General features: G+C 40.2%; 2 protein-coding genes across 2 annotated transcripts; one reads left to right on the forward strand and one right to left on the reverse strand.

The window, feature by feature from the left end:
* The first annotated feature begins 220 nt into the window (after window positions 1–220).
* Window positions 221–10886, forward strand: il13ra2 (interleukin 13 receptor, alpha 2). Its single transcript, XM_083986171.1, has 10 exons — window positions 221–253; window positions 459–586; window positions 849–1000; window positions 2290–2446; window positions 2538–2658; window positions 3809–3993; window positions 4152–4306; window positions 7329–7476; window positions 10432–10549; window positions 10642–10886. Exons 2-10 carry the CDS (start codon window positions 496–498, stop codon window positions 10724–10726), a joined length of 1212 nt encoding a protein of 403 aa, XP_083842297.1. The 5' UTR covers window positions 221–253; window positions 459–495; the 3' UTR covers window positions 10727–10886.
* A 6102-nt stretch (window positions 10887–16988) lies between these two features.
* Window positions 16989–23485, reverse strand: LOC310996704 (transmembrane protein 47-like). Its single transcript, XM_083986158.1, has 3 exons — window positions 23167–23485; window positions 20391–20531; window positions 16989–17193 (listed from the first exon to the last, which is right to left on the reverse strand). The coding sequence occupies exons 1-3, from the start codon at window positions 23381–23383 to the stop codon at window positions 17012–17014; spliced, it is 540 nt and encodes a 179-aa protein (XP_083842284.1). The 5' UTR covers window positions 23384–23485; the 3' UTR covers window positions 16989–17011.
* Window positions 23486–25342: the final 1857 nt, after the last annotated feature.

Raw genomic sequence — 25342 nt, forward strand, 5'->3', positions numbered from 1 at the left:
ATGACAAATGCAATGAAATCTTGCCCTCCACCCCATCCTTTTATCATACTTCCTCAACCACTCTGATTCTTGCAGTTCCTCATATTTAGATGGAAATGATTACTTAGAAACCAAGCATGGGTGGGGTGGGGGGGAGATCCACGTGTCCGGTTTCTGCGGGGTGTACAAAGGGGTCAGTCCTCCCACTGTGTCTCAGTCTCCTAAACTCTGTCTGAACCTGCTGCAGAAGGCAAAACGGTCCTCTTCCCTTCAGGTGAGTAGGCTGCGCTCGACTGACAATCCGCGCTTTTGATCTCATGACGCACCACACAGACGAGTCAACGCGAGAGTATTTTATGGTATTTACACCTTCAAGATTTCATTATTATACTTGTCATAACCACGTCAAGCCGATGCTATCACAGTAGAATTTAAATCGAGCCGACATCATCTTTACATCTCACTCTTTGTTTTTTCAGTCGCGGTTAGAAGCTTGTAGCCTGTCAAATTGTACTAATGGGAAATAAATCGGCGGTGATTCATCGAGCCACGCTGATGCTGCTCTTACTAACCTGGAGGAGAAGCATACATTGCAATGGACTCGCAGGTTGGTGCAGATTTGTTTTCTTAATTTTTTCACCCCTCTACCTTATTTCTAGGAATAACTTAAACCTAGAAACACGGAGTCTGAGTGTGTTGCAGGATGTTTGCCAGTTCAGGTACGACTTAGTGCCTTCTCCTACTGTAATTTATTTTGTAATCGAATGCAATTACCAGCCAGCCTGGGCATGTGCTGTACTAGCACCAGTCTGACTGCTGGGATTTATTAATATTCAACCTGAGTTAAGAAACAACCTTGTCACTTGCAGTGGACCCTCCTGTGGACCTTGTGATATTAGACCCTGGACATCTTGGACATCTTGAAATTGCATGGAGCCCCCCAGCCAGTCTGATCAACAGGACAGAGTGTCCAAAACTGTATCAGATGGAGTACTTCAACACTTACAAGAACAGCTGGACTGTAAGTGCTTACAATTATGACTTATTGGTGTAAGATCCAGGCATTAATTAAACTATAGATTCAACCCATGGAAATGTTACTTTTTAAAATATTTATCCAAAAATGATATTCATGTGGCTATAACAGTCTGTAGGCTATGTGACAAATGATGACAGTAATGAAGAAAAATGATTATACCTGCACATGCAGATGGAGCTTTCTTTTGCTCACATGTGGCAAACAGGCAACTCACAGGATCATAACATGGGCAGGATGAAATGTGTGTGTTTGTTTTTGTTTTCATCTTTGAAAAGTAATTTCCTGATTTAAACAGGCTCAGAAGTTCCACCAAAAAGCCTCCAAGCTACTTTTAGAGGTCAACTTTCATCTAATTTATTTTGTTGTCAATACGTCCCATGCAGTGCCCAGGCAAGCTACAATAAAAAGGCTCCGTAACAATACAGATGTAGTCACGTTTGCAAGGGATGCTGATATCTGCGAATCTGTGACGATGATGATAACCATCTTTTTCTGGGAAACACGAGAAGCACAGGCACAACAATGATGTTTGATGATGTGAATAGAGGTAAAGAGTTTTCACTGGAACATTCAAAGAAACCAGAAGGGCAACGGTGCCGAGCAAAGGAGTGGCAGCCATAAAAGTAGTCAAACAGGCAGGTGAACAGCGGCGAAGATAAACAATTGAAGATCTTTTTGGCAGTGAGTGAGACGAACAATAAGGAACAATAAGGTGTATATACACAGGGGTGATTAGGAACAGGTGTGTGCAGGGGATGGCGCATCAGAAGGGAGTGACTACACAATGACATGATACAAGAGTTAGTAACTACTACTACAACTTTGGCAGAAGATGAAGTTAAGTGTGAGAATTGTGGTATGTGATGTCATGGCTTTGACTGTGACCATGGTGATGAGGGATGCCGAGGGAATGACATGGACAGTGTGTGGCTGTGTCATGACATCTCAGCTACTATGACTATTTCCTACTAAAGCTGCCAATTTAAACAGGAGATGTTAAGATAAAGTATGATACAACAGCTATCAACGCTTGATTGTGACATCCTGAAAATTCCATGTTGTCTCATTGTCGGCAGGAAATGAACAAGTTCTCATTAAATTTAAATAGGCCTACAAACAGGGCTGAAAAACACTAAACAACTTTGATTGCTAACACACTGGGCCCAATTATCTCTCATGGAAAGTCTAGTTCCTGTAACATCTTCTTGTATTTACATCCTGTAAATACAAACTGTAGACTGAATAACAGATTTTTGTTTCTGGATTGTCAGGCCATCAGGACTCCCAAGTTGTCGTACAGTGCCCAGTTTGATCTGATGAAAGAAGTAGCAGTGAGAGTGTACACATTGCTGAGTGGACCCTGTACCAACGGCACCATGATCAGGAGTACGAACTGCACTGAACTGGTCCAGAAACCTCCCAGCACAGGTCAGCCATTCAGCTTATTACAGGTGTAACATAGGGAGGAATCAATGTGATGCTGATCATTTTGGAATGTGATTAATTGTTTTTCCTCCAGGTGTTGCTGGTACCGCAGTCAAAAAATTTGCCTGTGTGTTTAATAACATGGAGAAGATGGAGTGCAAGTGGGAAAGAAGCCCGAGGATGCCAGCCAACTCTCAGCAACATCTATACTTCTGGTATGTCCTACACCTAACAAAGACTAGTAGCCTACAATTTGTGATCCCCTGACTTTTGGGTTATTTAGGTTTAAAGTAAAGAATTGCAATCTATATGAGTTCGACTGTGATGCTTCAAAATCAAATAATAAGTTTGGTCATCTTCATCTACAGCAAAACTAATGACACTCCCATTGGGTCTGTCTAGCATACTAACATGCTGAACGCAGATGCTGATCCCACTTACTGTACAACAAAGTTTTGACTTTGTTATTATGAGCATGTTACTGTAGATTGACAGCTACAGATCAGAGACTTTTTATCTTTTCTTTTAATATCTGTCATATGTACGTATATTAATTGTCTGCAAGGCTACTACCATGACACATTTCCTATTCTATTTTATTCTATTAATAATTGATTTGTTTTCATTTATATGGACAAGAAACACAGACACAAAATGATCCAGGAGACAATAATATAAATAAATATGAAATAATGCTATATAGATAAAATAGAATTAATGTAAAAATAGACAAATTGATCAAATAAAATAAAATAAACAATGCTCTTTACATGCTCTTAAAATAATATCAGTTAACATAACAATAATTGCAAGCCAGAAAATGGAAGTCTGCAGTATAGTACATTTACCAAGAGAAGTGAAAACATATATAAATTTTTCGGTGAACAACTTTTTTTTCTTTTTTTTTTTTACAAACATTGCAATCAACAATAATGAAAACATACATATACAAAAGTAACACATACACATTTGTATGCAAATACACACATGCACTACTGAAGATGTTTGGTCGTAGAACCAGGACAAACATGATGAGATCTAATCTTCTCCAGATGTAACAGATTCATGACTCATGTGAGCCAAGTCTTAAAAGAAGACACATCCTTAATTTTACACAGAATTCGTTTTTTAATATTCATTCCTATTTGAAGTAACTATGTAATATTTCATTGCCTTTTGTTGCCACTACATATTAAGGTCCAAAAACTAACCTGAGATCAAATTTCATCTCACAGTTATCGTTACAGAATTGCCTCACCTCTAGTCCTATCACATCTTACTTACACACTTTCAACACTCAAAAATCCCCTATGTCGATGAATAGATTAGATTACTAAAATCAGTGTTTCATCAACTCTTCCCCAGGCACAAAAAACTGGAAAAAGCAGAGGAGTGCCCGAAATACATAATTTCAGGAGGAGCGAGGAGTGGCTGCAACTTCACTGGGAAAACTCTCCCTGATTTCACTGATATCAACTTCTGTGTAAATGGGTCCTCACCTGAAGGAGCCCTGGAAGCTATGTTTTTCTCTCTGCAAACCCAAAATCACGGTACGGTGCCAATGTATATTCACTGACTGCTCAGTGAGGACATCCATTGTCATTTGAAGACTTTGTATTAGTTGTCCTTACTTGCTCTGCAACAAATTTGCTGTTCTTCGGTCAGATTCCCGTCACAGTCTTTTACTTTCTTACAATATTCATTAAAGTGAAGCCAGGAACCGCAGACAAGCTACATCTGCAAACACATCCAGATGGGCAGCTGGAAATACAGTGGGCGCGCCCAGCCGGGAAGGTTCCTGGACATTGTCTCAAATGGGAGGTGGAACACAGTCAGGAGGGACCCGGTGGAAAGAGTACATTGGTAAGATTTCCCTGATGAATACTTTTTAAAAAATGTGATCACACTCTTAAAGGGATAGTTCACCCAAAATTGAAATTTCACTCATTATCTACTCACCCTCGTGTCGACTAAGGGCTGGGAGAAGTTTCAGAGTTATCCGTGGCTTCTCTGAGTTACAGGGGGTCTCGGCATAGCAGTGCATGTCCATACAACGGTTGCAAATGGATACCAACTGTCTTCATAACAAAAAGACACACCAAAAAACATCCAAATACCTCCATGCTGCTCATATGTAATGTCCATCTTGTATTGAAGCCCCGAAATGCAAAATTGTCCCGAAAAAAAATTAATAAGTATATGTTTCAAGCTTGTTTTGTAGCGGAAGCTTCTCGAAGCTCCTCTTCCCGGTTCGTCAAATTTGGAAGAACTGGGCTTCAATACAATACAACGGCTTCAATAAAAGACGGACATTACATATGAGCAGCATGGAGGTATTTGGATGTTTTTTGGTGTGTCTTTTTGTTACAAAGACAGTTGGTATCCATTTGCAACCGTTATATGGACATGCACTGCTATACCGAGACCCCCTGTAACTCAGAGAAGCCACGGATAACTCTGAAACTTCTCCCAGCCCTTAGTCGACATGAGGGTAGTAGATAATGAGTGAAATTTCAATTTTGGGTGAACTATCCCTTTAAGGCACTATGACTAAGAACCATCCCATCAGAAATCCCTATAGGGTGTGCACCTTTCCGTCTTTGTCTTGACTGGACTCTAATACAGGATTGATGAAAACTCTGCAGAGCCAGAACTACTGTGAGAGTTTTGTGAACAAGGACATCTTTTAACTTGAGCTTCGTCGTGTTTTCTGAGTCACAGGAACATTCCCAGAATTTTTGTTTAGAGAGGAGTCTCATTAGAAAACCTGCTTGCAGCTATTTCCTTAATTCCCTCTAATTATCTATCATCTGGATCCAATTTTCCACACTTCTCCACTTTTTCCAAGTATATGACAAATTACATTTCAACACCTATTCAGATTCTTGTCAGTTTTGATTTTTAACAGACAATTATAGGATTCAACCTTCAGGTCAGGTTTTGTCTTTGAAAGTCTAAATATGTCACATGAATCAAAATTTGATTTATCACACAGATGCCAAAAACACACACACACAATATAACAATACCACTGACATACATGACCTCCACCTTCAGTGAAGAAATGATTAAGAAGGAAAAACCAAACCCAATGAGGTCATAAGAAAGCATTTTTGCAGCCTAATGTTGGGGCTCTAAACAGTTTATAATTTTATGCAGTTTTTTTTACGTGATTTTTGCTATTTTGTATAAAAGTCACTTGGGCACAGAAAAATACATGAGAAAATACAACTGGTCATAATAATAAACATATAATTCATAAACTCTTCATATTCAATAGACATGAGGTAACATTGCTAGCCTGGTCGCGCCCACACTAGTGACGTCACGCCTCGCAAAAGCGCTGCTGACTGCTAGTCTGGCCAACCGTGCTATTAACTGGATTTCTGTCTCCCGAATTTTCGGGAACTCCACCCTCTTTTTCGAGAGCCAATCAACGTCGAGCCTCTCCAACGGCTCTGGGTAGAGGCGTGTTCAAGTAAGTGACGCAGTAGAGCAGCGACCGGAACCTCATTGTAAACAGCAGCATGGAGCAGCTGACAGAGGAAAGAGCGGTGTGATTGGTTTAAGCTTCGACACCGCCTATTCTGGCTTCGACCAATAGCAGACTGAGGCATTTGAGGGGGGCGGGTAAACCAGGTTTGAAGGATGCGCTTTGAGAAATGGATTCTCTTAACGTCTTGGCCAGACCCAATGCTGAGTATCAACATTGGAAAGTCGTGCCAACCAGGCTATAACATTGCAGTCCCTGACATGGAAATTCAATTCTGTGATCTAGCTCTGACTTGGCTTCCGCTTAGTTACGGCGTTATGGCTTTTATTGGTAGATGTTTTTGTGACTCCCGCTATGAGAAAAATTGTTGACTCATTCATCTTAACTCATTGAGTGCCAACCACGTAATTTCTCGTTTTTCGTTCCCATGCGTTGAGTGCCAAAAACGAGATTTTTCGTTTTTTGCTTTTTTTTTTAATTATGAAAATAGACACTTTAATACACATTATGTGTAAATTTGGGGACTCTACGACGAGGAGAACTGAAATAGATGACGATCAAAGTCACATGACAGCTCATGATCTGGAAGTTTTTATCATAACTCGGCTTTTGCAAACGGAGTTCTGTATGTGGATGCAGCGCAGCTGCTCTGCTCTCACCTGCGCTGCTGCTCCAGCTGCTCGAGCTGCACGGACCAGAAACAGGAAGCTCTCAGCCGACTGTCCCACCCGGTCTTCATCTGGAGCAACACCGTGTCCTCCCCAAAGTCCTCCCGCGGTAAAATCTGATGGTCTCTGGGCCAAAGCAGACCACCGGCACCGACCCGAACCACAGAAGGACCGCGACCACCGGCAGGACCGGTATTCGCGAGCCGCTGTGGCCGACAGACCCTCACGTTCCGCGGCGAGAGGCTGTGACACGGCCCGATGGTGGTTTTGTGAATAGAACAACAATTGTTGTATATATTTATCTTATACGAGCCCTTTGATCCAGAAATGCGAGTGTGAGAAGAGCGACAGACACAAACAGAGCACCTTTCATAAAAGACGCTCTATCTCCTTTTCTAGAAAAAAAGGAGGGATTTTGGTGAAACCCAGCCATGTTTAGCTTGACTTTTCTCAGGAACGGAGGCACGTAGAAACAAACGGTTTGTGGTCATTTGAAGCATAAAGTTACACCTTTCAATTGAGCTACAGTATGTGTTGGTGGCAATAATATAGAATACACTATGGCTCTACATAAAAAGTCAAAAATGGTCTAAATTGCCGGTACACTTGACTAAAACTTTGGAAAGGAGCGCGGCACTCAGTTTGGGCACTGAGCATCAACTCGTTAATTTGCCGTGCTTTGTTCAAATTATTTCTCAACTTTTTTTTTTTTTATCATTGACAGAAGCCGATTTTAACTGAGCAGACAAGCCTGACTCTGCCCCTCATCCATGACTCTGAGAGAAACTGCTTCAGGGTTCGGTCTAAAGTGCACAAGTATTGTGCAGACAAAGGCTTTTGGAGCGAGTGGAGTCATCAGAGCTGTCATCCAGGTAAATATGTTTGAATTCACTGCAGCACTGCATTAAAAACAACAGTAGGCTATCTGTTGTTAATGTGTAATACCATTAATTACAAAGAAAACCCCAAATGCTCTTTTTTTTAGCATGAAATTGGTTCATGAGCTGATACAAAGTCCAGGTTTAAGGGATTGTATTGGCTAAAATAACTGCCAATAACTACTACTACATAGATTTGTTCTGATGTTATTGGTCATTAACATATTAAAGAAGAATAGATTCATCACTTTTTCCAGTTAAAATTAGAAACATCACGGTCTGCACATTAGATCAATTATTGTTCATTCTTGATATCAGGCCCAATTGAAAGTTTTGCTGTTGTTAATTTGGGATTGTGAGCCCTTCCTTTTCCTAACTTTAATGTCATTCATATCATATGGAGAGTTTAGGCTGAAACATTTTTTAGGAAGAAAAATTAGTCTTTAGGGGAGAATCAGTGAGAATGGATTAATAAACTGCGAGTTTGTGGATTGAAGTGAACACATTCGAGCAGAGGCCATACATGTAACACTGTTGTGTTTTGCATTTAAAGCTCATTTGACAATAACACTTTAATGTGACTGTCTGAAATGCTTGATTGATGAATGTGTACCAAAAGTCAGATCATTAAAAGAAATGCTACTTCTAAAACAGTACTTTGTTACATCATCACTGTGTCTGCTAGTTTCTGTTTAGATGTTTATGTTTCTACAAGGGTTCGCCAATCTGTGTGCTTGCTCTACTAGTGTGGGAGCTTGGTTTGCCAATCTACATTAATTGATCTGTCCCTACTTATTCTCACAATAATACAGTAGGATCCCCTGGGAGCTACAAAGTGTCTGGATCAAGAAGTTCATAAAACTGCATGTGTGCAATTATCAAAGGGAACTGTTATTCAGTCCCTATATTAAAAGACTTCGATGGACCCCCCCCCCCCCCCCCCCCCAAAAAAAAAAAAAAAAAAAAATTGTGACATGTCTCATTGAGATTTTTATGTGAATGAGAGTGTATTTTCCATTGTGTAAATAAATTACAAATTATAATGTTAAGCAACTTTTTGACTAAAGCCACCTCAAGTCTTCATGAGACATAACTTTGTGGATTCCCAGGAAGCCCCAGAGGAACTCATCAAGGTAAGATTCATTTTATGATTTATTATTATTCATTGCTATTTTCCTGTTCTAATGTCAACTCTGATTGACATTATATATACAGTACATATACCGGTATGTATATGTTTATAGAAGTAAATGTAAATCAGATTTTTAGATACATGGACAGACATAAGTTTACATTAACCTTTTCTGCATTTCCCTTCTTCCATGTTTCAGAATAATAATAGTATAACAGTTTGGGATTTTACAGAACAATAAATAAGCAAATAAACATAAAAATTAAGTGCTGATATTTTAATATGCCCTCCGTTTTTTCCCCCACAGATGCCGCCTGGGTCCCATCTGTTGTTTGCAGAGTGGAAGTGGAAGATCATCTTTTGTTTAAGCTTTGTACTTTACTGGAAACTATTTAAACAAAATGAAAAATAAGGAAAATGAATTCTGTGAAGTGATGTAACAGTGAAAATTTTAAAATGATAAGAAGGGAAAACACACTAAAGGAAACACCTAATTTGCTTTTTGTATCCGTTTATTGTGGTAATTAGATTAATTTTCCATTTGTTTGTGAATTTTTACACTTTGCATTGACATATTTGCATGCCATTATTATTGGATATTGAATGCAGCATTACATTTTGCACAGAAGAAATACATTGCTCAAAGATTTACCAAAAGAAGCAGAATAAGTCCTCAGAGACATTTAGAGGAAGGAAGCCGGAGCACACGGTCCAGTTAAAGCTTTTTAATAAGGTGCAGCTGCTGACGTTTCAACGTTGCAAGTCTTCTTCAGAGCAAACGACCTCAGAGTCCTCCAGGCAAAACGTAGTCTTTGCCCATTAAATTCCAATTGTGCAGGAAAACCACCTGAACTAAGAGAAACTGAAGGTATTTAAGGGAGGACACCAACGATTCTGCCTTTGTGCGCGAAACCAGCTGTCTTCCTACCGTGGTCTACTCTGCACTGACCTGGAGAAAAGGAGTTGGCTGCAACAAGAACCGGGGGACAACGCGGGGAAACTGATTCATGAGAAAATGAAGTTACATTTTGTCCAAATGTGACATATTGTGTTAAAAGGACATTTTAATGACTCAAGGCATATTTGATTGAGTCCAAGCTGAGCTCGATACTCTGCACTCTTCTTAAGTATCTTTAACTTTTTATTTACATATTTAATGGTTGAGTGTTGACTTATTGGCGGTGTTTTACTACCCAGATGTCTTGTTAAAATTCCAAGTCTTATTTGTACTGGGTAAACATGAAGGATTGCTGTCTGTATCTCATTATTATTCAGAATAAATGCTTTTGAACTTGCTGGTGTGAGTCTTTTCCTTCCTTTTACTTTACACGTTGGCTGGTAAAGGTGTTCCTCAAGGTTCAAACATAGGCCCCTTGAAATTTTTATTTTGGCTGATAGGGTGTAAGAGTCTGGTTTTTACTTTTTATGACCTCCAGACATATTTTCTGTTGTTTTGGCTCTGAATTGAAGCTATTTGTACTTGGCCTGAGTAAAATCCTCGACATTTGTAGACATTGCCAAGAAAACAGAGTCATGGGTGTAGTCTTAAAGTCAATTCTGCAAGTCAGTATTTTGTTTTAATCCCAAGCGATGTAGTGTAGTGTAATGCTAACACAACAAGCCTAAATATTGATCTTCTGCTTCATTTGGACATTTTATTCATGTTGATTTATTAATGTTTATGTAGATTTTGGTTGATTTGTTGTGAGGTTAATGGTTAATATTTTTTATATTTTGATTAACCATTAATAGGATGACCTCACAGACATGAAAATATAACTCATAGGTATGTGTGTGTGTGTGTTTGTTTGTTTTAGAAATGAAAGAAGTCACTTCTAAACCAGAGTGGGACACGGTACCGGTCTATGTGTATGTCGCCATTGCCATCATTGTCACGCTGGTGCTGTCTCTGTGTTTGGTGGCAGTGATCAAAGTGTAAGTACAGCACATAGTGCACACACAACCAGATGTGCATAGAACTGACAAGATAAACTCACTAAACTCAGACTGTACTTCCATTCTAGCAGGATATCTAGACAAAAGAAGAAGCCGGACTCTATGCTCACCACCTTGTTCGCCAGAAACTCAGTTCTTACAGTGGTGGAGGCCTGACGGCTGCACGTCCGTCAGACAGACATACTATTGTTGCACTCGATCTCTCTCATTCTTCGGGGTCCCTCAAAGTGTTGGTAACCACTGAAAACACATTACTGAAGACTCAACATGTTAGACTGAAAGTTATTCACCAACAAACGTAATATTTACAAACAGTATTAGAGTATTTTAATATACTGTACTGTGTTTGCATATTTCTGTTTACATTTTCTATTGCCAATGCTGACCGTTATATGAACTGCTCTTTGATGTCATGGTAACTGGATATGTTATGTTTATGAGTATTGCTGTTTATGATGGGTTTTGTACCTTCTGTCACACTTGCCAGCTAAGTTAGAAGAATATTTTGCAGATGATGCGTTGAGTAACAGTTGGGAATTTGTATTTGATGTTTTACTGCTTGATAGTTAATCCAATTAGAATGGGTGCATTTTATTTGGTGGAGAGTTAATGATGTTTAACATTTATTTTATCCTTTTTACTTTTTGCCACAACTCTTGCCAAACAACAAATATATCTATTTTTATTTCAGCAAACAGGGTTAAGATGTGTATGTTTGTGATTGTCTCTTAATTGCACTTTTCAAGCCCATTAAGTCTTTAAGAGATGATTTCTGTTTTTCTTAAGCAGAAGAAATTAATCAGGGGTTTTAATGCCACAGTTCCTTGCCAGTTTTGTTTTTCTTTTTTGTATTTGTTTCAAATGGTTTGAGCCATGACTCAACATGACTGCAATGTTTACAGAATTGTTCAAGCATTATTCTTATGCCAAAATGCCAAAATGCCAAAATGCCTCGACCAAATGTGCCTCTTCCTTCCTTTAAAGATGTACTATTTAATCATAGAACTGAATGTTTTCATCCCTTATAATAATTTTATTCTGAATTTACAGCCAACAGAAATAAGGAGAAATGTCTCTTTCATGTTCTCATATCATGTGAGACTGATTGAACCCCTCTTGAATATAGTACATACACAAACTAACCTCGTGGTTACAAAACAACACATGGCAGTTTATAGTTCACCTGCTGTCATTTCTATATGAATCTGTAAGTTGTGAATGATGACAACCTTTAATATTCACTGCTTGCTATGATGAGTATGGTGTATTACTTAGAGTCAAAGTTACTTTTGTTTCACACACTTCAAAGAAAACACAACTCTGGGAACAATGGAGCAAGTCAGTGGGTTCTGGGGGGAAATGTGGAAACCAGGATTTGAAATAAAGTCTTCTGTTGAAGTTACTATGAACTGTAGTGTGCTTTTTGTTTGATACATTTTTTTTGAGACGGTTTTTTAATTCAAAATGCCAAAATGTCTGCCTCAGATGAAAGTCATTCAGGGAGAAATTGGGGAGACTGTAGCTGAAAATTGATCATATCAACTGAATTCTGCTTAAAGGTTGTCTGTCTCTTCTGAGAAAAGGCAAAACATTCCAGACCTATCAGATTGGATTGAGCTTTCAGCCCTAACATGAAAGTTGCACAGGCCATTGAATGTCCCCTCAAGAAATAAAAACAAACTAACTGGCAGATACAAACATGCTCGAGGTGATTTAGTTCCGAGAATGAAATACTTGAAACTGTGTTTTATTTATTATTCATGCATAAACACTGACAGAACACTGACAGAAATCGCTGTTGCTCTTTGTACTTAATGCTTTTCTAAAAATCATCTTATCATATTGTTTAATCATAATTATCCTTACATGTGCAACCCTTTAACCTGCGAGACACATTTTTATGGATGACTTTACCACAGAGTAACTCTAGGAGGCTCCATTTGCAAAGTTTGCTGCTACCTCTAAAAGAACAATCTAACATGTATTTCTATGTATCCATACTAGGCTATACAGTATGTGCAACTTTGCTTGTCTGAAATATAAAAAATGTGCTTCATGTAGGCTACACTGACACATTGTTCATATGTGAAAGAGCAGCTCAATGGCAAAACTAAAGGGAGATGAACGTTGGCAAAATTAGTTGCTTCTTGTAAAATAGTCCTGAGAAATGTGAGTTCTGTGAGTCACTAACACCAGTTGAGAAATGTGGTTATGAGTAATGGAAATACATGTGTGAACAATGAAGACTTGCTGCAAGGTTTGAAAACAAAAATAAAGGCCAAACAAAGGCCAAATAAAGCGTAGGAGACGTGTTTGCAGGTAGAGCAGAGATAGAAAGAGAGAGAGAAAGACAGAGAAAGAGGAGAGTGAGAGATACACTGAGAACTGGTTCCAAGTGCTGGGCCTCACAATTTGGCTTCATGACATCTAAGAAACAGTGTTCATTGACAGGCCAGGCAGCAGTTGGTAAAGGGACATGGCCACACACCAGTGTGTATGGTCAAATAACCTGTTTGCCCGCAGTCTTCTTATTTAGAATGATAAATAAATTACCTCCTTTCTTGGTTAGAAATAGGTAATGCTTTTTGTTTGCTTCTGTGTACTCATGACGCCCTCTAGTGTCCAGATAATTTAAAACACCCACCTGACTCAAATGGAACAGGTGTTTTTACTTTCTTTCAGTGATTTTTCATATTAATGTTTTTCCTTTCACTTTTAATTGGCATGTTGTGTCATGCACATCTTGTTTTGAACAGAAAACCTCATTACCTTGATAATGAGGGTATCTGAATGGTCGATGAGGACCAGAACACGGTGCCCCCAGTGTTCTGGTCCTCATCGACCATTCAAATACCCTCAGTGTGATTCATTGAACATGTTCCTTGCTCTGACTGCACCACTCTCTCAGTACTACACATGCTGAGCTATTTTTCATTTTCACTCCACCAAAGTTTATTTCACGTTGGGAAAGTGACCATCTGACTCCAGGCTGGCTGCTGTTTTTGACTGTTTGATCCAACACTCATTGACGTCCACAAGGTCAGCCACGCAGCTGACTGCTTCCCACAACAGGCCGCCTTGTCCATGTTTGACTGTCCATGTGCCTGTGTGTGTCTATGGTTGGTTGTGTGTATTTATTTATGTATTTACCTTCATTTGATAATAAAGAAACATTCTTATTATAATAAAAAATAATTCATCAGTAGAGAATGAATGTGAGCTGTGATATTTCTCATCGTGGTGTCAGGGGTGAGGCTCAAAAATGTTATTCATGTAACTTGACTGCTGTATTTACACCAGGTTTTCCATGCACAGTCCTGAGGTTTATCAGGACTGCAGGGCAGTGCGAGCTGATAGTGGAGGAGAAGTGAGTAACCTTTTTGAGGTTAATATGTAATTTTGGTGGAGCCAAACTGGATGGAGGATCAGGAGCAGGGTAATGTATAGCCCAGGCGTTACTTCTCAGTCCATTAATCCTCCTCACTGGTCTGCTGAGCCCAGTCTGCTGAGGACCTCCACTGCTGAGGATCAAATGAGGAGCTGCACAACTTCAGGTTTGCCTTCACAATCTTTTTTGGATTTTCAGGGAATCTGTGAAAAGCTGTATCACTAAAACACTAACGTCCCTCCTCAGGCAACAAGGTGTCCAAGCTCGCGTTTGTCTCTGTCCCCCAGGCTCAGTAACTGGAATCTGTCCCTGCAGAGTGAAAGTGTGCAGGGCCTGGCTGGTTACTGCACCCAGGGGGCAGATTGTTCTCCAAAGTCCGCTTCACTACAGATACAATCCATCGCATAAGATTCACAATCATTTGTGACTGAATATGTTGTCTGTCCTGACTGCTGGAGTAAAAGATATTTCTTGCTTTGGTTTTATTTCTTTTGCTGACATACAGTGAGCGACTCTAATCCTCTGCAGTTGTGGGAAAAGCTGTCGTCATGTCCAAAGTATCCAGAGATGAGAGAAAGAAGCAGCAGCTGCAGAGGCACAGAGCTGTCCTCAGCTGCACACTGATGAAAAAAAAAAATCATAATCTTATTATACACAGTTATTATAAATCATTACAGCCACTCTGGGTTATTGTCAGGTCAGCCTTACTGGAGTCTGGTGCTTTTTTTTGTACCGGAACAATCTTAACCCCAGTCATGTATGCAGGCGTCAGCGTGTTTTCCCGTCTGTTTTAACAAGCTCAGTATAGATAAAAGGTAAACACTTCACACTTTTTAATCATCAGCGCCTGTCTCATATCTTCACAGAGAAAAGAGAAATAATCAAAATAAACACGCCATGGTAAAATGATTTTGGATCAGCACTTTCTGGTTTAACAACTGTTGCTCTTATGATTATTAATCACTTTTTCTCACGCTCAGACCTAATGGCTCCAGATATCATCCAGTCTGATCTCAGTGAATAATTATCATATTTATAGTGAAACATGACCAGTGCCAAAGTATAATCTTCATAATCCAGAAAAGGCTCCAACTGTGTGGATGAGAAAAAGACCCACTGGAAATATAGAGCGCATCAATCTAAAGACTCTTTGCCTTGTCTACAAATGAACATGTGCTTGGGGAATTAATTAAATTTGTATATGTGGATCAACTGAGGTTGTGTGTGTGTGTATCTTGAACGTTTTAAAACAGTCTCCTGCAGTAGAATATGTTTTTTTTTTTAATGTCCTGAGTCAATGTGTCACTTGTTTTAGGTGTCTAAAGTGCCAAGTCCCTTCACTGTGAAAACATGTTTCACTTTGTGCTCTAATGTTCAACTACAGACACGCGTGCAGTGTGTGGGACAACAAAGTAACCCGAGCAATTGCTTCAGAATCTGTACGACGCCTGTGCCATCTCTGCCACCCCGTCGTGTAACCACGGCACCTTTGACTAGTTCGTCACATTTCAAAGATTCCTGGGAGGTCACTGCTATTATAAGACAACCACTGGCCCCGCACCTCACACACTCAACACACCACTACACCATTCACAGGAGCCGAGGCATCCATCATTTGGTGTCTTTTTCACCTCTGAGCTGCTGATTGTGATGTAAATATCGTCCACAGCTGGGGAGAACGTCTCTGCACTGCTGCAGCTGCGGAAATAGTTGATCCTTTCCAAAAGACTCCCTGAGCAGCTGCTGCAGTTTGAAATTTGTCAATTGAGAAAAGACAATAAACAGGGAGAGACTTCACAGACCAGGCTGCTCGAGTGTGGCAGCGCCTTCTGTTTCAGATTGTTTTTTTAAAGTTGCCTGTCATAAACACTTTTTAAAAGTGTAGAAATGTATCTGTTGATTATTATTATTATCTCTAATGGTGGCTGTAATATTTTGTGCTGTTAAATAAATAAAAAAAACATCATGGTGAATTTAGGCCTTCAACCACATTTATCAACAGACATGACAAGACATAATTAAAATTATCAATGACATCGACACATCAATTGTTAAATTGAACTGGGAAACTTGTTATTGCGGTTCGCGAGAATTTGTTTTTATATTCATTCATGTTTCAACCAGAGGAAACCAACATCCTGGAAACATGTCTTCTCCTGGATAATAAAGATGTCATTTTATCTCATCGCTCTGTCCAAACAAGAAAAGAGGAATATAAAACATGATAGCACTCAAAATAATCATTCACACTCATTCACATAAAAGTCTCAAAACTACTGTTGTTTATTCTGGATTTTCCTTCATGTAGAAATACTTTGTACACATTTACATTTTCCTTTGAGACAAACTAGCGCTAGCTCCAGCATATATCAAAAGCTGACTAATTTACACTTCTAATATCAGAAGGCTTAGCTTTACTAGATATGTTTCCAGCCAGAACACATGGAGGGACAAGTTCAGGTTTTCAATATTTATAAAGTGGGAAATGAAATGCCATAAATACATTAACAACAAACTTGTCCTCGTGAAATGCTACAAAAAGAATAAAAAAGGAAATGTGGAGATAAATTAGTCCCTTTCAACGTTCAGCCACCGCACAATCACGTCTGTGCTGAGAATCTACTGTCCTGTTTCTCTGACAATAGAGAGATCCAGGTCAACACGCTCTGGAAACGTCCAGCACTGGAGGCTCGTGCTTGTCCAGAAAGCTCTCTGTGCTTCAGCTTCGCCGCCCCTCCGCTGATACCGGTAGGGCTGAGGGACCTGCTATAGCTGCATGTGTAGGGGGAGGGGGCGGGGGGGGGGGAGGGTGGTGGTGGAGGTCCTATTCAAACAGCCCTGGCCTAAATTAGGCCTTCACAACCCGTCTAAAAATAACAGAGAGAGCAAGACAGCAAGAGAAGGAGAGAAACGGGGTCTGTGCTCACGTATGCTGTTGTTGGCCATGTGCAGAGTGAAGAAAAGTAGCACGCCTCCTGTATGGGAAATTGTGTGTGTGTGCTCATGTGTTTATGTGTGTGTTTTCAGCAGCAGCAGCAGCAGCAGCAGAGGACTCAGTACATTGCATCCTCATATATGTCCGTCCTCAGGCAGAAGAGGATCCCTCCGCCCAGCATGAAGATGGTGGCGCCCCAGCCGAGCCCGTAGCCCCAGTTGAACTCGTGATAGGTCTGAAGCACCGTGCCATCGATGAACTTGATTGGGTAGAGGACGAGAGCGCAGGCCTGCAGAACCACTAGAACCAGAGGAGACGTCAGACATTAGAGGATGTTGTTTTTTTTCTTCTTACAAGTTTTAAATCAGAGCAGAGGCAGCAGCTCCTTCTGACATTACATGTGGTTTGACAGAACAAGCAACATCTTCACCCTCAGCTTTGACATTTGTCATTACTCAGAACGATTAACCTATTAAGACAGGACGTAATGCGAACATTAATCAATAATGAAAATACTAGTGCAGACCTTATTTAACACATCACTATATAATTGCACAAGCTATGTAGCTATCAGTACAGTATCTATAGTACTGACGGTACTAATAAATACACCATTACACTGCATTAAAAATATTTTTATTTGATATTTTTCCCTCCTATGATTATTAGTATTGTACATTATCCTTTTAGCTCATCCTGCCTCTTTTACTTTTCAGTGTACATACTGATAGATCCTCATTATTATTCTACCACGACAGCTGCTGCTGCCATATTGTATCACTGTTGTAAGATCCATAAGCTCCAGAGGCGCAGCTTTTGCTTTACTTTATTCAATATTGAACCGGTGTCCTCTCTGCTTGAGTCTGTTTGAAGCTTCATTCTAGTCCATCTGCTGTAAATACTTCAGCTTTTTGTTCCTCATCACATTGATACTTAACTCTCGATTTGTTAAACTTTCAAAGTTTGTGTTCCTACTTTCTACCTTGAAAACTGCTTTTGTCCAACTCTGAATGTGTCTGAATTGTTCTTTTCAATGATCAGAAGTTTTTTAAAGTATTCTTTCTATCTTCTCTGAACAAAAAGATTTGTGCTTTCAGAAATGTCGAGCCATTTAGTCTGCAAATGCACCATTCAGTTATGTTAATGGTAATGGCCTTGTTCTTGTGAAATCCCACAGTCAACACACACAAACTGCTTTAAGTGCAGAGATGTCTCTGTGGCTTGTTATGAAAGGAGGCTGAGGGATGAAAAGAGCGATGAAATGTGTTCTTCAGTGTCTGCAGAGACCTGAGAGAAAGAGAAGGTCAACAGAGAACTATGATTTATGAAATATAAAGTGTAATTAAAGTGATTGTGTAATATAAAGGGATTGCCTTCTTCACATCAGTGTTTCTACTGCTTCAGATCATCATTTTAAAACCAGAAAATGAAAGAAGAACAATTAAAAACATGAGTGTTTTTGGATCCTCTATTCATCACTGTGCTGCACCACTAAAAAGAAACAGGTAGGCGACAAAAAGTTTAAAAAAACTTACTCTTGGCCTGTGGTGCCAACTATTATTAATATTATGTATTAAACAACAGTTAAACATACTTGGCCTTGATAGAATCTAGCACATAACAAGAATTAATATGATACAATTACTCTTTATGGCAAATTTACCGAGGACCATAAAATGCTTTTACAAGATAAATAATAAGTTATGTCATAAAATGTGTTTCTACTTCTCTTCAAGTCTAAAAGCAAAGACAACTCATCTGCCTGTGGGTCTCTTGTTCAGTGGTAAGTAAGGCCTGTCCTTTTTCCTTGATATTAAATTAAAGATCACGTTTCCACATCCCGGCCCAGCAATTGCGTCACTGTGGAACAACTTCCAAACAATCCTCATTATTCTTTTAACCTTGGAAGAAAACTACTTTGCTGCTACCATCATTTTCCCTTTGAATCATTCAGGGACCACGGGCTACTGGTGGTACAGTAAATGTGTTGGCTCCATTGTGAGCGTAGGTGCATGTGTGATCAAAGGCGTAGTGTGGTCTGCGCTCACAGCACTTCCTTTGCATGCATGCTTGGTGACTCCTGAGGAGAGAACTGTGTGCGACTATGGCTCCACCTTTCCTTCCTACAGGATGGAGCAGTGGGCGTGCAGGAGGGCCGGTGGCAGTGCAAGAATGTGGCGGTGTTGATGGAGGCCAGACCGAGCTTGCGGCACGCTGAGGTCATATTTCTGGACAGAAAATAAATACCACGCAGCCACAGTCCTGCCAAGGGGCATTTAACAACCAGCCGTTCTGCTGCTGCTCTGCTGTATGGAGACCTTATTCTCGCCAGGATCTTAAAGCAATTACACACAGGAAAGGATAACACTGCATTCCCACGGTTTTCAGTGAATGGCAAATAGTCCAAGACTTGGCCATTAAGTCCACTGCACACACTGCTCCTTTGTGACTGATGTTTTCAGGGACAGAACAAGAACAAGACCAGGAACATTGCTCCACATGTTCTTTAAAAGTTAGATAAAATCTGCACAGTATCACATATATTTCATTATCTGTTCTGTCCATTTTATGTAATCCACACACCATGACTCTGAAATAATGAATGTAGCACAGGAGAATGTGGGGTTGAGGAAGATATCATCAGAAATATGAAAGAAGTGCATTGGCCTTTTGAGGAAAAACACTTTCTCACTTCCTCTTGGAGGAGTTTCTGTAGATTAGATATAAATATGTGCTACAGAGCTCAACGGCTGCAGAGGGAAACATACATGTCCAGGTAACTAAAACTAATCAAGCAGCACCTTGAAATAATGAATAAACCAACATCAACAGAGACATCAGTCTCTCTAAGTGCATGGGTTGCCATCTTTTCCTTTAAGTTACAACAGGATCTTATCCATCTTATTTTGGAAACTGGCAAAACTGGACACAGGTTAAGTGGTGAGTGGTTAGAGATTCATTACTGCTGTTAAACTAAAGTAAGCACAAGCTACAAGTCAGTTATTACAATGGCTGCATAGTATATGAAGCAATGTGTCTTAACTGTTAAAGCTTTCATTATGTGTGTTTTATAGATAGATCCAGCTTTCGAGGCAGTGCTGCTGGGTGAGGAGTCTGTGGTGGCTTTTCTGTTTTTTTCACCCTGTGACTTCACTGTGTTGGTAACTCTGCATATTCTGCGGCTGCTTTTTCTTGGCGCAGGAGCGAGCAGCTCCCCAGACTCCACACCGCAGAAAACATGAGCTCAAGCAGCAAGACTCCTTCAGCTGCTTCTTTTCTTCTGCACCCTTTTATTCAATGTGAGGACTGGAACAAACAAAAAAAACTGTGTCTATATGGAAATTGTTGTGGTTGTGGCGAAGGCGAAGGCATATATGTACAGTCTTTTTTTGTTTCCAAATGTACAAGAACACAATGTGTTGTTGGAACAGTGGATAAATACCCAAACAGGGTGGGAAGAAGTTGAGGGTGAAAAAGCAAAAGCAAAAAGGACGTACCTGCAGTGAAGAGGAACACAGCCACGGTGCGGTAGTGGTACCTCTGCGTCCCCCGGCAGAGGGAAATAAGGGCCACCAAGAAGGCCACCAGGGTTGCCACGGCGCCGGCCACCAGCAGCACCAGGGTGGCAATCTGCCAGTCTGCAGGACGGGACACACACGCAGGTTAGAGTGGAGCATCCCACTGCATAACAAAAGCTTGATTCACAGAGCAGCACAGTTGAATTGAACCGCTGCGCTGACAAACACAAAACAAGAGCTAATCCCACCGAGTGCAGGGAGTGAAGCAGAACAAACTCAGGCCTGAACCACACACACACACACACACACGCTCCATGAGGAACACACCTAACAAGAACCTCGTCAGGAACTCAGTAGATCAGATCTGCAAAATGTTCCTGCTGCTGAACTACTTGTTATTACTGATTGTTATGCATGTTTAAGGAATTCAAGTTTGTAAGATAATCAGGCCACAGCTGCTTCCTATCAAATATCATCATCATCATCATCATCATCATCATCATCATCATCATCATCATCATCATCATCATCATCATCATCATCATCAGTGTAGACCAAAACTGAATCTCCATGTTCCTCTGAGCTTCGGTACAAGCTGACAGCTCAGTGAAGTCTTTAGCTGGTGCTTGTGGTTGCCAGCCTGCTCCATGTCAGTTCAGCCGCGGTGGGTCTTTAGCAGCACATTTATTCTGTTCACTTCAAACAAACTGAAGCAGCTCTTGCTGGAAAAGTAAATCTCATCGCTTCCAGTGCGTCAGAGGAGTCTTCCCTGGAAATACCAACACAACACTTGGTCGGTATAACAGCACGTTTTAAAAGTGTCTTTTTTCTCCAAAGAGCTTTTAGTCTCTTTTTGTAGAAAAAGAAGCACTGATAGAGAGTCTGAAAGCAGAAATGTATTCCTCCCTCTGTTCCTGCCTGTATTGAGCACTCCCTCTTTGATGTCCCACTTGTCAGAAGAAAGCCAAACCTCAAAAGACTCAACTCAAAAGGAAAATTTGCATTTGATGAAGCTAACGAGCTCAGAGAACAATCTTTGCTGGGTCTGTCTTTCCCTCCGAGTTACTGATTCACTTTCCTTCAGGATGGTAAAATATAACATTTTGACAATGACACATCTGGACTATTTTCTGACATCTTTGGCCCATTATGTGGTTATGATAAAATAAAAAAAAACTTCTCTTCAAAGAGAATAAAACACTCCCATCTCAAGTACCTCTCTCTGTCACTAACTGAGTCTGCAAGTCATGACACTGTTCCCATCTACGTTGTTTTCATTGCATGCAATTTGTCTTTTCATGTTACATCACTCCAAGGATAGGCTGAAATGTAACACCCTTGGGAAAGGTATGAAAATATGTGCATAAATATATCTGATTTGCCTTTTTGGTGAACTGCACCTTTAACCCCGACACACCCCTCCACTGCTGCTTTAATGAGCTCTGCAGACACTCAAAGTGACAAACCCGCCTCCTATTCACCCCAACACATTCCACAATATCAGAGGGCGCTCGGTCACAGAGAGTCTGCGCTTCCCTCTCTGGAGCTGGACATGTTTGTGTCTGTGGCGCTGGCAGCAAAAGTCTCTCGCCCTGGCCTCTACTATTAAAACCTTGCAGCAAGAATTTACAACCAATTAGGACTATGTTTTTTTTTTTTTTTTATAACAGTGAGCTACTATATGTGAAACGGAGCTCCACTGTACCAGCCACCAGACGAAATCTGGTAAATCTGGTCCATTTAATGCGGATTTCCTCCCCTGGTGGGGGCAGAGAGGGGGTCGGTGCATACACACTCCTCCTGTCATGTGGCTCCACTGCTCTGACAATAGACAACCTGGTGGGTCCAGGCCTGCTGAGGTGGATGAAGGGGAAGATGCTGCATGTGTCTCTCTAAAAAGCCTCCTGGTGGTCTGAGTGTTTGACTCTTTGTGTGACAAAGGGATGAGGTTTAGCGCTCATTGTTCTTCCTGTAGTTTTTTTTAATCCTACACATGCAAACTGTCTCAACACCGCAGAGATGTTATGTTTAAACAATCATTGTGAGTCACCTTTTTTTTTATGAATCACTCATTTGTGACTTATTCATCAAACAAAGAAACAATGACAAGAGCAACAACCATTTCCTAATAAACCCAGGTGTCAATTCACACTCTCATGAATCAGTCCCACTGTGCTGGCGGACCCCAGCATCACAGTATGTTTGTCATAGTGACACCACGTCACTGCTCTGGTATGAAGGGAGGAAATTTTTCAGCAGCACAAGAAACCATGAATGTCTGGACGGAGACCAAGAGGCCAACTAAAACAAACTCTGCCTGGGGGATGATGGCCAGAGCTGCCAGTCTGATGGTTTGTACAGTTCAACAAATATTCCTCTTTGTTTGTTTCAAACATTGGATATGAACAAATCCTGAAAACAAGCCACTGAAAACATGCTGTTTTCTCCACTACTTACAGAGTGATAGCAGTTATAACTGGAAAAATCTGTTCTCCATTAAAAAAAAGTGCCTTACAATAATCCACCCTTGAGATCTCAGATTTCTAAGGAGCATTTTTTTTTTTTTTAAACACCACCCTAGACTGTGCAACAACACGTCTAAAACCGCAGCAGTTTTCCACTATGTAGGGTTTTCTCCAACAAAACAAGGGCATCCTCCCACCGGGAGCAAAAAAAAAGTTATAAACAACAAAAACAATAAAAATGTGGAAATAGCAAACAATGCATAAAAACATGAAAACAAAAGGATCCCTACCAGATGTGAGGGTGGAGAAGCAGCTCCACTCAGCCTCCTCTGTCGGGTGCCGTGCCTCGGACTGGGAGCAGGACTCCCACAGAGAGAGGGAGAAATGCTCGGCAGTGACCCAGGCTGGGCTCAGCAGAGCCACCACGTCCAAACACAGCGCGAGGAAGACGCACAGCAGCGCGATCAGCTTGAAGGGTCGGAACACGTACACCTCGTTCACAGACATGTCGTCGCTCAGAGGGAAACACCGCTGCAGGTCAGTCACCGTGAGATCAGCTCGCTGGAGGTCCGTGTGCGTCTTCTCCCACCATAGCCTTCTCTGCTTTTGTGTGTGTGTCCAGCTGGAAAAGTTTAACGGGGGACATCCGGTTAGGGTGGCTTTTCAAAATAATTATCGTGCACGGAAGAAGAAATTATGTCATTTGTTTACTTTTTAATTTACGATGTGGTTCCAATTTTCCAACATTATTAACTAAACCATATTATTTCATATTAGAATAAAAAACATTCTTTAGATTTTATATCATATTGGAAATATATTATTCTTTTGCGATTGTTATAGCCCAATAATGAACTATTATAGCCTTTATTGAATCTGTGTCCTTTATTCCCTAATTTCTAAATTTCTCTCGAAACAATCAATAAATTCTATCTATCTATCTATCGATCTTGTAATTGTATCTTTAATAGTTTAGTTTCCCTATCTTACAGCACAAACTCAAAATAGAAATAAATGTAAGACCAACAAACCAATTAATAAAAGGGGTGATAATAGCAAGAATAAAAATCAATAAATATTGATTCTTTAAACCCAGTCCCAAATTGTTTTTATTTGTTGGCTCTGATTTCAGAGCGACATAAAGAAGCTTACCTTCCTTCAGTGACTGATAAAAAAAAGCCTCTGGGTTCATCCTCACTTCATACAACAACAATGTTGCAAAACTGTTCAACCACGCCCCATAGCACCACAGTAGATATACTGTGGTGCTTTTATTTTGAAAGCCAAGTTAGGAAACACCTCTTTGAAACTATGTTTCTGTTTATAAAGGGTCAGAAAGTTAAATCAGTCCTCTCCCAAGTCCTCTGTCTCTCTCTCTCTCTCTCTCTCTCTCTCTCTCTCTCTCTCTCTCTCTGTCTATCACACACACAGTATAGCCCATTTTAGCCTATCGAGTTGGACAGGAGCAACAAGAAAATCCCATCTATGTATGCATTTAAAGTATCACAGAATATTAATTAATATGCTAAGAATTTTATAAAGATAAACACCTATTAGCTAATCATAAAATTACACCATGTATATTTTGCAATATTTGCTAAACAAATATATATTGTCAATATTAATATTGTTTGTGCTTTCAAATGAGGGAAATGATTCCTAATAAAAAAAAATGATGCACATAGCCTCTGCCAAAAACTACAGGGAAACAAAATAAATGTGCAAATACTGACTTCCACCATCTCAGGTAGAACTATAATGCAGTGCGGAATTAAAGGGCCAGTACATGTTTTGACATAAGATGGTAGTGTTACAGTAATGATTGGAGGAGTGGAGAGCTGCACATTGTGAACTATTGTAATGTGGTGATGATCCAGCAGATGGCAGCCATGCAACACTGTGGTCACTAATGTCCATAAAACCACATTATTTCCACCATCACTACTTATTCTCTTCATTACACCATGATTTGTGTAATTATCAGTAGTAGATGTGATTCACAGCAGGATCAGTAGCGGTATGTTCATATGAACAAACTGACCACAAAAGACATGAGAAATCCAGTGCTTGGTGAAAATTGATGTGACATTGTAACAGTGGGGCTCTTGGTCTTTTCTGTTAATCCTGTTCTGGCTTCTTCACACAGCCGGTGTGTAGGCCGAGCCCACTGATATTTTTACCTACTTTGGGAAATAACCCTTTCATCCATGCTCAAACACATGTTGGGTTTAATATCTCCTGTAAACAGCCACAGAAATTCATACACTTTATAAATCCCTTAAATGAAATGACAAGTATGAAATTAGACTAGATCTGACTACAATGTGGCCTGATGCTCCTGGGGGTTTTCTCTCAGTCCATTTGTCTCGTGAAATATTTCCATCTTCTGGTGAACCAAATAACTGCAAGAGCGAATATAGATAATCAGATGGATGTGGGACAATCCAAGAGGCCTTACTGAACCAC

Source organism: Trachurus trachurus, assembly GCF_905171665.1.
Source record: "Trachurus trachurus genome assembly, chromosome: 14".
Lineage (NCBI taxonomy): Eukaryota > Metazoa > Chordata > Actinopteri > Carangiformes > Carangidae > Trachurus > Trachurus trachurus.

Coding starts and splice junctions, on each gene's coding strand:
- il13ra2 (XM_083986171.1), top strand. CDS start 496: ATGGGAAATAAATCGGCGGTGATTCATCGAGCCACGCTGATGCTGCTC. Junction 587..848: donor ACATTGCAATGGACTCGCAG/GTTGGTGCAGAT, acceptor TGTCACTTGCAG/TGGACCCTCCTGTGGACCTT. Junction 2,659..3,808: donor CAGCAACATCTATACTTCTG/GTATGTCCTACA, acceptor ACTCTTCCCCAG/GCACAAAAAACTGGAAAAAG.
- LOC310996704 (XM_083986158.1), bottom strand. CDS start 23,383: ATGTCTGTGAACGAGGTGTACGTGTTCCGACCCTTCAAGCTGATCGCG. Junction 20,532..23,166: donor CTTCTCCACCCTCACATCTG/GTAGGGATCCTT, acceptor CCCGTCCTGCAG/ACTGGCAGATTGCCACCCTG. Junction 17,194..20,390: donor TGTGTTCCTCTTCACTGCAG/GTACGTCCTTTT, acceptor CTCTGGTTCTAG/TGGTTCTGCAGGCCTGCGCT.